We start from the raw sequence: 11554 nt of genomic DNA, 5'->3' as shown, positions 1-11554 counted from the left end.
AACATGCTAATTTCTTCTACGTGTTTTGCGTATTAGGTGCTTGAGAATAGATATCTGCACGAGGGCAATAAGTAAAATGCTGCAGGTGCTGTGCAGTGTCATAGAAAGCCAGGCGAGGTGGTGGTGAAGCTGCTTCTGTGGGGTGGGGAATGGAGGTGAGCTGGATGCCACAGATGTAATTTATTTTACTAAATACAAATGTTTGTGTTTGCTCTGCTCCTCTGCAGGTCAGTGCTGACTGTTGCTTGTGAACAGACTGAAGTCCTGCTTTTTGACCCTATATCATCGAAGCACATCAAAACTCTTTCTGAAGCTCATGAAGACTGTGTAAATAATATCAGGTAGGTTAGAAGGAATATTTTGTTGATGGGTAACTCAGCACAGTAAGTTTGTGTTATGCGCTTCCATGGAGAGAGTGGGTTTGTGAAGAGATGGGGCTGCAGTTTGCTTTGTGCCATTTTCCTTCTCTGGTCCTGGAGGTGGGTAAAGGCTGGAGAGGGAAGAGGAGGAATCTGGTGGTATGCAGTGCTGGCAGGTAGTTTTGTTGATGGAGGGAGCTGCAGTTTGTGGGAGGGGAGGAGGGTTAAGGTATTACTACCTGTTGGGACTGGCCCCTGGAATTCCCTGACTGAATGCTGTAAATTGGAGCGTAACAAGGGATGTGTGATTTGTGTTTGAAAGGCAAGTCCGAGGCCCTGTAGCAAGATCAGATATTTATGTGAATGTGGCTAGTATTCTGAATTGTAAGAGTAATTGCCATGGTTGCGTAGAAATTTCCAGACAAAGGTGGGCTGCTTTAAATACAAGTATGATATAGAACAGCTGGTAAAGTGAAATGGCTTGTGCAATTCAATGTAAACTCAGTCTTTATGGTTTAAATCCTTTGCCTGTGTCTCAGGATGAAGTGGGAAACAGCAAGTGCAGAAACCTAAATCATCAGTATTTTTGTTATGTAGTGTTTTTCCTTTTAAATTCTATCACTTTTAGCTGTTCTGGGTCTGAGGATAGACTTTGACATGTGAAGTTATGACACCTTTTAACCTTGTGGACATTGCAGACTCTCTTCACCCAGATACTCAAACCATAAAAAACCCAAAACAAAACAAAACCAAAAACCACTTGAAACTAAAGCCAAACCGAAAAAACCCCGAGTAAAATGTGGGCTGCCAATGTTTGCATGTTCGTGAAATAAGTTGATGTTTTTCACAAGCTGCTTGTCCTTTTTAGAAGAGACTAAAGTTTTACATCAGTTAGATGTTTTTCAGAAGAGCTAAAGTAAAAGCTGGGGCTAGCTGATGCAGATAGAAGAGGAGATGTGCTTTTCTGTGAGAAAATACAGCTTTTCACATCTTGCATGCCAGTGGTTGTCCTTTAAACTTACTTAGTTTTTAGATAAAGCTAGGTGAGAAATAAAGCCGTGTTATCAGGATATCAGAAGACAAAGGCAAGCCAGATTAATATTATTTTTATGCATCACTAATTCAGTATCTAATCCTTACATTCAAACTGCTCTTGCTGGGGTTTCAGGTGGGCTGTTCTGGGTCGTGTTTTACAAAGAGTGTTCTGTCACAGGCTCCCTGGCTGGTTGGCTGTCTCTGTTGCAGTCAGCTGTGCTGGTCTTGAAAATTTGTCTCGGTCCTTGGTTGATAACAGCATTGAAACTTCTGCCACTCTCTTCTCTTATTCCAGGGATTTCCTTTCTTTCCACTTGGGCTATCTGTGAGACTTTGTAAATCTGTTCTTCGTCCTTAAGTGTCTTTTCTCCCTGTGGTTTGATTTATATAAAAAACACCAGTATTGCCTCCACACAGATAACTCTCAGGTCTCCTGTTAATCACCAGACCAAGGTCCTTCGTAGCAAGGTCTAGTAAATGTTCTGTTTCTTAGAGCTTTATTTTGTCTTTGTAGGATATTGGCATCTTTTTTTGTGTGTTTACCTGCATGTCCGCATTTGGTTTTTTGCTATAAACTGAGTTACAAGGAACTTAAATATATCCTGTAGTACTTGGTTAGTACAGCATTGCCTGGAGCATTGTTTCTACTTAATGAGCAGGACTCCAGGCATTACAGTACTGCAGAAATCCCTTGTGATAAGCACCAAAACTGAATACCATGACTGCTGTGTCCTGTAACAGGTGCCTCAGAGTTCCGTATGAACAGGGAAGTGTGTCGTGGTCACAGGGAAGCATGTCGTGATCTCTTCCAGAGTCTCACAGGCGCCAGGGATTTCTGTGCAATCATCTGGAGCAGACATTTTTTTCCACCTGAGTTTGGTCAGGTTTTGAGCGTACTGAAAACAGGCAGAGCTCCATAGCAGGAGTGTGTTTCAGGAAGTATTTAATACTGTTTTTAAAACTTGCTAGCTTGATTTGAGGCCCTATATTTTTTTTCATTTTCTTAAGTAAGAAGACAAGGAACAATTAATCTCTGTTTACTTTCTCCATGCCAATCAGTTTTATATGCCTGAGTCGTGTGCACTGCCAGTTAGTTGTTTTTCAAGTGTATCCTTGTCTGCTCAGGCATTCCTTATATGAAAGCTGTTCAGTACCATTTGTATCTCCCTATTTTTCTGAAACCTCTTTGTGGTGGGTGAATCAGCATGGCCTGTAGCATCCCAGATAAAGGCAAATGGCAAGAGGTGTACTGTGTTTTACTTTCGACCTGAAAATCTGAAGTGTTGGGTTCTTCCCGTTGTGGTTGGTTATTTGCCATTGGAGTTGTTGCTATTTTTACATGATGTAGCCTGGTTCTAAGTCTAAAAGATAAAATGCTGTTTCTAGGGGTAACTTGGCACACGTCCTTTTGTAGATTGTTCTTGCCTTAGTATTCACATGCAGCTACTTCTGGTGTTTTTTGCATTTTATTTTCCCTCTTATGTGAGGTAGGGCTTTTTTTTCCAAATGCCTTCATCAGGCATGATTTCCGAACATAAAACAGTATGCTTTGCCCTTCTAAAAGTAAGGGCGTGCATAAATTGCAGTGGGAATGGAGTATGATGAACTTTGATCTGTGTAATGCAAACTAAAGAATTTCATCCAGTGATTTTCTCAGTGAACCAAATAACTTGCGTTAAGTACACTTTCAAAGTGTTGTCTTTACTTGGTGTTTTTGAAAAGTCTTGCATTTGCTTCCGTAACTTCTAGACTCAGTTTATTCAATTTATTACGTAGCTATGCCTCTGAGGGCTGATTGCAGCCCTTCTATCCGGTTCTGCCTGATACAGTGTTTTCACATCAGTGTTGTGGTTTAAACCCAGCCAGTAGCGAAACACTGCGCATCCACTTGCTCGCCCTCCCCAGTCCCACCGTAGGGGGAGAGAATCGGATGGATAAAGGTAGGGAGGCTCGTGGGTTCAGATAAGAACAATTTAGTAATTGAAATAAAATAAAATCATAATGATGACAATAATAATAGAATATACAAATGAGTGATAGTGCAGCTGCTCAGCACCCACTGACCAGGGCGCATCCTGTTCCTGGCTATCAGTCCAGGACAAGAGGAAATCCCCAAACTGCAATCCTGGAAGAGGGAGCGAGAGCTTCCTGGCTGGTCCTCATTAATATACCAAGTATGACGTTGCATGGTATGGAATATCCCATTAGCCAGTTTGGAGCTGTTGCTTGGGCTATGCTTCCTCCACAGGTCTTATCCACCTGCACGCTAGCAAAACACGGGAAGGTGGAGAGTTGTTGGCTTCTTAGCAACAGCTAAACCTATCAACATTCTTCTCATACCAAATGCCATACTGAATCCGAAACACAGCGCTGTTCTAGCTACTAAGAAGAAAATGGGCTCTATCCCAGCGGAAACCGGGACAATCAGATATTCTTTCCTTCTGTAATCACTTGAAGGTGGCCAAGCTGCCTCACACTGCTTCAGGCAGGAGTGATACCTACATTGAATTTTGGCTGGAGACCAGAGATTGTCGTGATAAGGAATTAACACCTGCACAGGCCAAGAACTTAACCTGATGAGTGCAATAATCTGACCAGCCTGACCCATATTCTTTTCCACTTTCTCATCTTCTCCAAGTACAACGTTAGTGATGAGCCTGTCACCTGTTCAGAAGGCAGGAGCTCAAGCCCTGCTGGGTGCAGAACGTGCACAGCGCGTATGGAGGGCCGTGCATGTGATAAAATCTCCCTATTGTGTCAAAGTGTGCTGCTGAGAGGCAGGTCCGTAAATACCTCGTGAAGTACAGAGTGGTGGGCTTCCTCTTCTTGCAGTAGTTTCAGTTAAACAGAATTTCACGTTATTGTGTGATTCCAGCTTGGACCACTCAACTCTCAAATGCGCATCCATGTTGAAGGAGTCCATAGATTTGGCCAGCCTGTGCCACTTGTGCAGCTGCTGCTTCCGACGATGATCTGAAATCCTCATCCTAAACAGTGCTGTGCGCTTGCACTTGGGTAGGCACGCCTGCTTCTGTGCATTTGGAAAAACCTCCGTGTGCAGGGAGCTCGTGTCTGCGTTGGGAAGGAGATTTACAGAATAGCAGGGGGAGGACGGGGGTGGATGTGGGGGTGGAAATGAAGAGAGTAAAGAAGAGCATGAGTTTAATTAACTAGGAGCTGATAGGATCTTGTGAGGTCTGAAGTGAAGATGGAATCGCTGTGTCTCCTGGTGCTGCCTGTCCGTTGTAGCGAAAGGATCTGGCACAAATGGGGAAGATGAAAGGCATTACAAGCTGTCTGTTCCAGGGACTGCCAGACCAGTCCATGGGAATATCCTGCTGGTGGTCTAAAAGCTGACCAGTCCCAGGATGTTTGTGTCTTATAAAGACTTGGTAAGTGTAAAGCAGATTATTGCCCAGATGGACAACAAATTTAGCTACCACAGAGATCCTGTGTGAGCGTTTGTTCTGATGGTGGTTTGGTGATTATCTGATCTTTATGTGATTAATTAGAACAAAACACAAAAAAACTCAAACCAAAAAACCCCACCAAACCCCAAAACTTCTGCTATGCTTCTGTGGGTTTACTAGTTTGCTACTACAGTTGTATTGCTGGTTCATATCCCAACAGTACTGTTTTTTAATTGAGCTGTTTTATTGGCAAATATTCTGCTGTATGTTATTTTTTGTGTGTGGCCACTCTGTTTATTTCTGCGCTAGCTTAAATTCCTGGTTAAGAATATTTGAATTAGAAATGGCACTAATCAGACACAGTATTTCTCTCCCATTTCCAGGTTTTTAGATAATCGACTGTTTGCGACGTGCTCTGATGACACTACAATAGCACTTTGGGATTTGAGGAAGCTGAACACAAAAGTGTGCACTTTGCATGGTCACACCAGCTGGGTTAAGAACATTGAGTATGACACCAACACGAGGTTACTGGTAACGTCGGGGTTTGATGGGAATGTGATCATCTGGGACACAAACAGGTACGTGGCTGCATTTGTGCTGTTACATTTCTAGAACACACAAGGGGAGGGTTCCTCTGTACGAGACATAAAACCTGCTTCCTCAGGTGGTGCTATAATGTGTTATTAAATACTGTGATGAGTTTATAGGCCTTATAAAGGTGATGCAAGTTCTTGATATAGTCCAGTAGCTAAAAAGAGACCTTTTCTTGCTGACATGCCAAAATCTAGTTTTTCCTCTTTGAAAAAGTTCTGTCTTTATTGTTGTGGTAGTATGTGAATGACCTTTAGGTGGGGGGGGGGGGGGAAGAAGAAGAAGAAAAAAAAAAACCGAGCAGAATATAGCTATGTTTTGCTTTTTTTTTTCCTTAGTGATGGGAATATGTATCTGCAGTTTCTGCATGAGGGGTCAATAGTGTAGTGTGTGACAGTGTGACTTCTGCCATTTTGTTAAAATCTGATTTAAGTAGCATAAAGACAGTACCCAGAAAAGTTCTAGGATGAACAAGGATGCTTAGCCCGTCTTGGACTCTTTAGCCATTATTAGGGACTCGAGTCAAAGCCAATTGCAGCCATTTCTTGTGCATTTTTTGCTGTCCAGGTGCACAGAAGATGGATGTCCCCACAAGAAGTTTTTTCACACCCGTTTTCTTATGCGAATGAGGCTGACGCCTGACTGTTCCAAAATGTTGATCTCGACCTCCTCTGGATATCTTCTGATTCTGCATGACCTTGACCTGAACAAATCTCTGGAGGTGGGCAGCTACCCCATTTTAAGAGCCAGGAGGACAACATCGAGTTCAGGTGAGTGCTTGTAGAAAAGTCTGAGGCACCTTCCGTGCCAGAGGTGTTTTATGGGGTGCTCTGAGCTAGCAAAAGAAGGCAGAGGTGGAGTGGGAAGGATTCTGCTGAGGAACACTTGGGCATGGCGGCTGCTCTGCAGTTCAGGGTCACGTGCGCCTGTACAGTCGAGTGGTGGGTTCTGACACAGGGGAAGTGTCCAGGGTGACACTTGGTGTTGAGACTTCGTCACTACTGGATAGAGTGCCTGTGGAGCTTTGTCACCTTGAGCTGTCGCTCTGTAGCTTTATTTATCTCCTGTCCTTGGTCGTGTAATAAAAGAACCGTCACCCCTGTGGAGTGGGATGGCTGCACGTGAGCCGCTGCTCAGTGGTGCGGGCATCACGCACTCTGAAATGTCACCACTCCTGCTTTGTGGCTGTGACAGAGCAAAACAGTGACAGAAACTGCCATCGGGGATATCGGGACTGAAAGGGAGCGGCACATGGCTGTAGCTGTTGTGTTCTAACGCTGTTCTGGCTGATGCTGTTTGCAGACATCACGTCATCAGGGTCATCTGCTCCTCAACCCGCTGGCTCGCCCTGTCACCAGAACGACTCGGTTCTGCTGTCAGAGAAACACATGTCACGGTCCTCCCAGCGAGAAGGTAGGAAAAGATTTAAAAAAAAAAAAAGGACTTTTGACTCATTGTATCCCAGAGAGGCCAGCCTATAATAGTGAGAAAGTGCAGTTTTGTCTGTGTGCCTTTTAAAAGAATAGTGTTGCTATGGCTTCTGCTAAACCAATAAAATATCATTGCACACCAGAGCCTGGGGATCTAATCAGTTTTTTCCCAAGACATCTGATAACAGCAACAAGACCTTCATTTTATGATTACATGATTGCTGTTATGTAGAGGTGTGCCCTTCTCCTTGTGTTTTTTCCTCAAACAAAGTTTGTGTGAATGACTTTTATGGGGAACAGCTATGGGGTTTTTTTTGTTGTTATTTTCCTTAATGCTGGGAGTATGCATCTGCAGTTTCTCCATGAGGAGTCAGTAGCATGGAAAGCGTGTGCAAACAGGTCTGAAGTGTAGACAGTGTTTTGTGAAGTTCCGGTTACAAACCAAGTCCTACAAAGCAGTGAAAACTGATGATCCTGTGACAAGCGGGCTTCCTCCGAATCTAGGATATGCTTTCAGAGAATCAGCGTGAACGTGGCATGTTGATAGATACTCTGTGAGTCACATGCAATTTAAAATCAGTGTGTTGGTGAGTTTTAACTTCTTGTGGCTGTGAGATCCTCAAACACAGGTGTGGAAGGAGGAGGCTGATCTGGCTGCCAGGGTGTGATCTACCTGTGAAAAGCTTCCCCGGGGGCAAGGGGGAGAAGGGAGGCAGGCTGTGTGCAGCTGAGCAGACTGGGAAAGGACATCGTACAAGTTGGAGAACCAGTAGTTGTCTCAAAAAGCACTCTTTGGACTGTTTTAATGATAGTGAAGAGCATATGTGTGGAAAGTTAACTGACAGAGTTCACAATATTGAGGTGACTTAATGCGGGTCTTGGAAGGCATATTCCAAAAGAAGCTGTTTGAAATCAGGACTGAGCCCACCGGTATTAGCTTCAATTGTTTGTATAACCTCTTTTGATTTATCCTTTCGTGAAGGTGCAGTCTTTTCTAGCAGTCAGGTGCAAATGTCCCATGTTTGACAGCAGACTGATGAAGATCAATGTGTAGGCTTCATTGAGACTTACAGCTGACTTCCCCTTGCAGGCGGATCACCTAGAAATAGTTTGGAGGTCCTTACACCAGAGGTTCCTGGAGAAAGAGATCGAGGCAATTGCATTACATCACTACAGCTACATCCCAAAGGGTGGGCTACGCTTCTTCGGTGCTCGAGTAACACAGATGACCAGGAGGTAAAACAAATATTTTTTTTTCAAAATATGTTGAGTAAGATGTATCAGTCATACAACTATATTGAAATTTCCTTGGTTTGGGATAAATTGGCATTTGAATAGATCAGTCAGTTACTTCTGCTTACAAATGTATTAATTTTGCATCAAGGTTATGAAATTTTTTTTCTTTTAATGACCTCATGTGAGTGTGCAACCCACACGATGTAGTCCTGCTGCTCAGCTCTTTCACAGAATATGTTTTATAGTTCACAGCTCTGTTAAAAGTTTTCAACAGCAGTTCTGCTGACAAATACATGACTTAAAAATATGTACCTGCCAAAATACAGGAGGCATGAACTTGGAAAAGACAGAGGATTAGGGAGTTGCATACTGGTGAACACTGTTTAAGTTGATCACAGAAGCTCCTCTGAATTCCTCGAGTGCCTCCAGCATGTTTTCCACCCCCGTTGGTGCTGCAGGGACACAGAGCTCCTGCTGTGCTGATGGATGCTTTCCAGGGGCTGCTCTGACGCTGCCATGAAAAAGCCTCCTGGCACATTTCTGCATCCACTCGAAGCTGCCACACCGCAGGTCTGGGTAGGATGGACTCCAGGGATGTGTACATAATGTCAGAGTGCCTTGGTCTCAGCCCTCATCCTAAAACTCTGCCGCTTAAATACAGAGGGACTGTCGGTGCTCTTCTGGGCAGAATCCATTTCAAGCCGTTTCTTGACGTACGAAGTAATGAGTCCAGCCGCACGCAGTTCATCTGCAGCTTGCAGGCTTCACTCCCTGAAACACTGCTTTAAAGAGGTGACAGCAGACTTTAAGGCCAGTGTTGGATGATAGTTCGCCAGGTTCTGTTTGCAAAGTGTCACATTATAGCTGCTGCATTGCACTGGGACCCTGTTTTAAGACAAACAAGCAGTCTGTAATGCATTCAGAAATAGTGAAAAAACTTCTCTTAGTACACAGTCCATGAAGCAAGAGCCTGCAGGTTGTGTTCCGGAGCACCTGCTTTTACAGAAGTAGCTTCCAGGTTAAGTCCAGTTCACTTATAATTTAAAGCCCAGACAGAGCCTTCAGAACGCCTGGTCCTCTTTCAAACACCCTTTTTCCCTAGGGTTATTTCAAAATCAGTTCCATGACAGTTGTGCTGACCACTGTTCTCAAGACACAGAGGTTTTGTGTTTGTTTTCCAAACCCATGAAGAATTCTTTGAATACTTGACCAATAATAAACAGTTTAGTTAATGTGATAGCTGATGTAACTTGGGGTTGGTTTGGTTTTGGGTTTGGCTGGGGATTTTGGGGGTGGCTTTTTGTTTGTTTGTTTGTTTTTTTTTTAAGAGAGCCACTGCTTGTAATGGTAATCTCTTGCAGATGTGTAGAGGACTGCGTGGAAGCTTCACAGATTTGTTATAAATTTTAATGCTGGTTCTGCAAACTTATAGTCAAACCGCTATACCACACAGATTTTTTTTTTTGAAAATCCAAATATTGGGTTAGTTGGTACTGATGATTGACCTAGTTATAATTTCCTGTAGTTGCAGTGTCTGCATTACTCTCTTCTGTTAATATTCATTAGTATTCTACTGAAACAATCACAAAGGAGACAATATATGGAACAGAACTAAGAACACTTCTTTTGTCTTGTGGCTGAAATCGAATCTTTCCACACAATATAAACTTCGTCATAGAGGTGTTTTTGCATTTGGTTTGAGAGTAGATAGTTAGATCACACATTAAAATCCCTGGCTGTCTCACAAGTAACAAGCTGGCTACAAAGCCATTCATAACATTCCTTCAAAAATTCATTTCCCTCTTGTTTCAGTAGTTCTTTCCTTTTGAAGTTAAGGGCACAAAATGGCAATGGTCAGTTAATTACAGCAGGCTGAGTACTACTTTATTGTAGATTCCATTTAAATGTGTAATAAATTAGAGCAGATGCCTGGCCAAAGGATTAGGCTTTGCTTTAAGAGATTATATCTAGCATCCATTTAATTAAAAAAGCAGCTTTGATGCTAGACAGCTGTTTTGCCTAGACAGTTCAAAGCGGAGGAGATGCCAAGGAACCAGCCTGCTTCCAGTGTTCCGCAGCTGGTGCTTATTGAGGAGCGGGTGAGCAGTAGCGCTTGGTCGTTCCTGCGTTACTCGCTTCACGTGCAGCGGGAGGGGAGGAGTGTTTGCAGTGCTTTCCTTCTCGTTCAACGTTCCTTTCTCTGCCTCTCCTGTAGTGGACTTGTGTCTATGAATTCCAGGAAGGAGCCCCTGTGCGCCCCGTCTCGCCTCGTTGTTCCCTGCGATTGACTCATTGCATTGAAGAAGCCAACGTGGGCCGGGGCTACATTAAAGAACTCTGCTTCAGCCCCGACGGCCGGATGATTTCATCGCCGCATGGCTTTGGGATCCGCTTGCTGGGGTTTGATGCACGCTGCAGCGAACTTGTCGACTGTTTGCCCAAAGAAGCCAGTCCCCTGAAGGAAATCCGTTCCCTCTACTCTCACAATGATGTGGTGCTGACGACCAAGTTCTCTCCCATGCACTGTCAGATCGCCTCGGGGTGCCTTAGCGGACGTGTTTCTCTCTATCAGCCAAAGTTCTAGGCACATCTTGCGTCAACGGGACCTTTGGATGTTTGTGTTTTTTACTTCAGTTTGGTTGAAGTGTGTTCTTTCCGAAGTCTCCAAATCCAGATGGGATCATCGTTACCATGATCTCTGAATGCAGCTGTGGAGCGAGTTCCCAGCCCAGCACTGTTGGTGTTCTTCTGATGCGTCCCTGTGCTGTGTTCTTGCCTCCCCAGCAGTTCTGCTCCTGCTGATCTGTGCCATCGCGTCCTTGTTCTGGGTTGTTTGTACCATGGTGCTTGTGGACCATTTCCTTTGATGCAACTCGCAGTGGGCTCTTTGAAACACGTGTGAAGGGGCAGGGGCTCACCCAGCTCCCCGGGTACGGCACCTCCCTGTTCCAGAGGAGCTGGACTTCCTCGTGTACACCTCCCTGGCCTTTGCTGGAACTACTGTATGGTGACCATTAGATAATGAGCTGCTTTTCTACCTAACTAACACAATTGGTTACTGTCACAACAAGGAAAGGAAATTTTGTTTTCATGTATGTATTAATCTGATTTGTTGTGATGGGCTGGAAAGACGAGTCAACGTTCCGTAACGCAGTTAGAATATTTGGTTTTCTGTGCTTGCATACACTGCTTACTGCCAGAAGAAAGAGGCTCCACATGGAGATGTAGCTGCATTTTTTCCTCAGATAACTCAGTAGGAAAAGCCCTGGGCATGGGATGCAGGAGCCGGATGGGTGCAGACCTGCCCTGTCACCACTGCAGAAGACTGTTGGGATGTTTCGTACAATGGGGATGTCCCTGGCTGGCTGCTCTTGGGCAGCTCTGGCTCTCCGGCCACCAGGTTTTGTTGTACGGAGTTTTCTGCACCAGTAACATAAACCTTCATCCCGCGTTTGAAACTTAACGCGGCAGTGTTTTCTGCTTCCGTTAC

At 44.3% G+C, this 11554-nt stretch overlaps 1 protein-coding gene across 1 annotated transcript; it reads left to right on the top strand.

The window, feature by feature from the left end:
• Positions 1–227: 227 nt before the first annotated feature.
• DCAF10 (DDB1 and CUL4 associated factor 10) lies at positions 228–10648 on the top strand (the record flags this gene model as incomplete). The annotated part of the gene is made up of 6 exons (XM_010084370.1): positions 228–341; positions 5188–5385; positions 5966–6168; positions 6701–6811; positions 7919–8064; positions 10280–10648. Coding segments are annotated over 6 exons (1141 nt in total), but the record flags the coding sequence as incomplete, so codon positions are not given.
• Positions 10649–11554: the final 906 nt, after the last annotated feature.

Source organism: Pterocles gutturalis, unplaced genomic scaffold (assembly GCF_000699245.1).
Source record: "Pterocles gutturalis isolate BGI_N339 unplaced genomic scaffold, ASM69924v1 scaffold46090, whole genome shotgun sequence".
Taxonomy (NCBI): Eukaryota; Metazoa; Chordata; class Aves; order Pterocliformes; family Pteroclidae; genus Pterocles; species Pterocles gutturalis.
The sequence above is the reverse complement of the archived record's forward strand: the minus strand, read 5'-3'. Positions and strand labels throughout refer to the sequence as shown.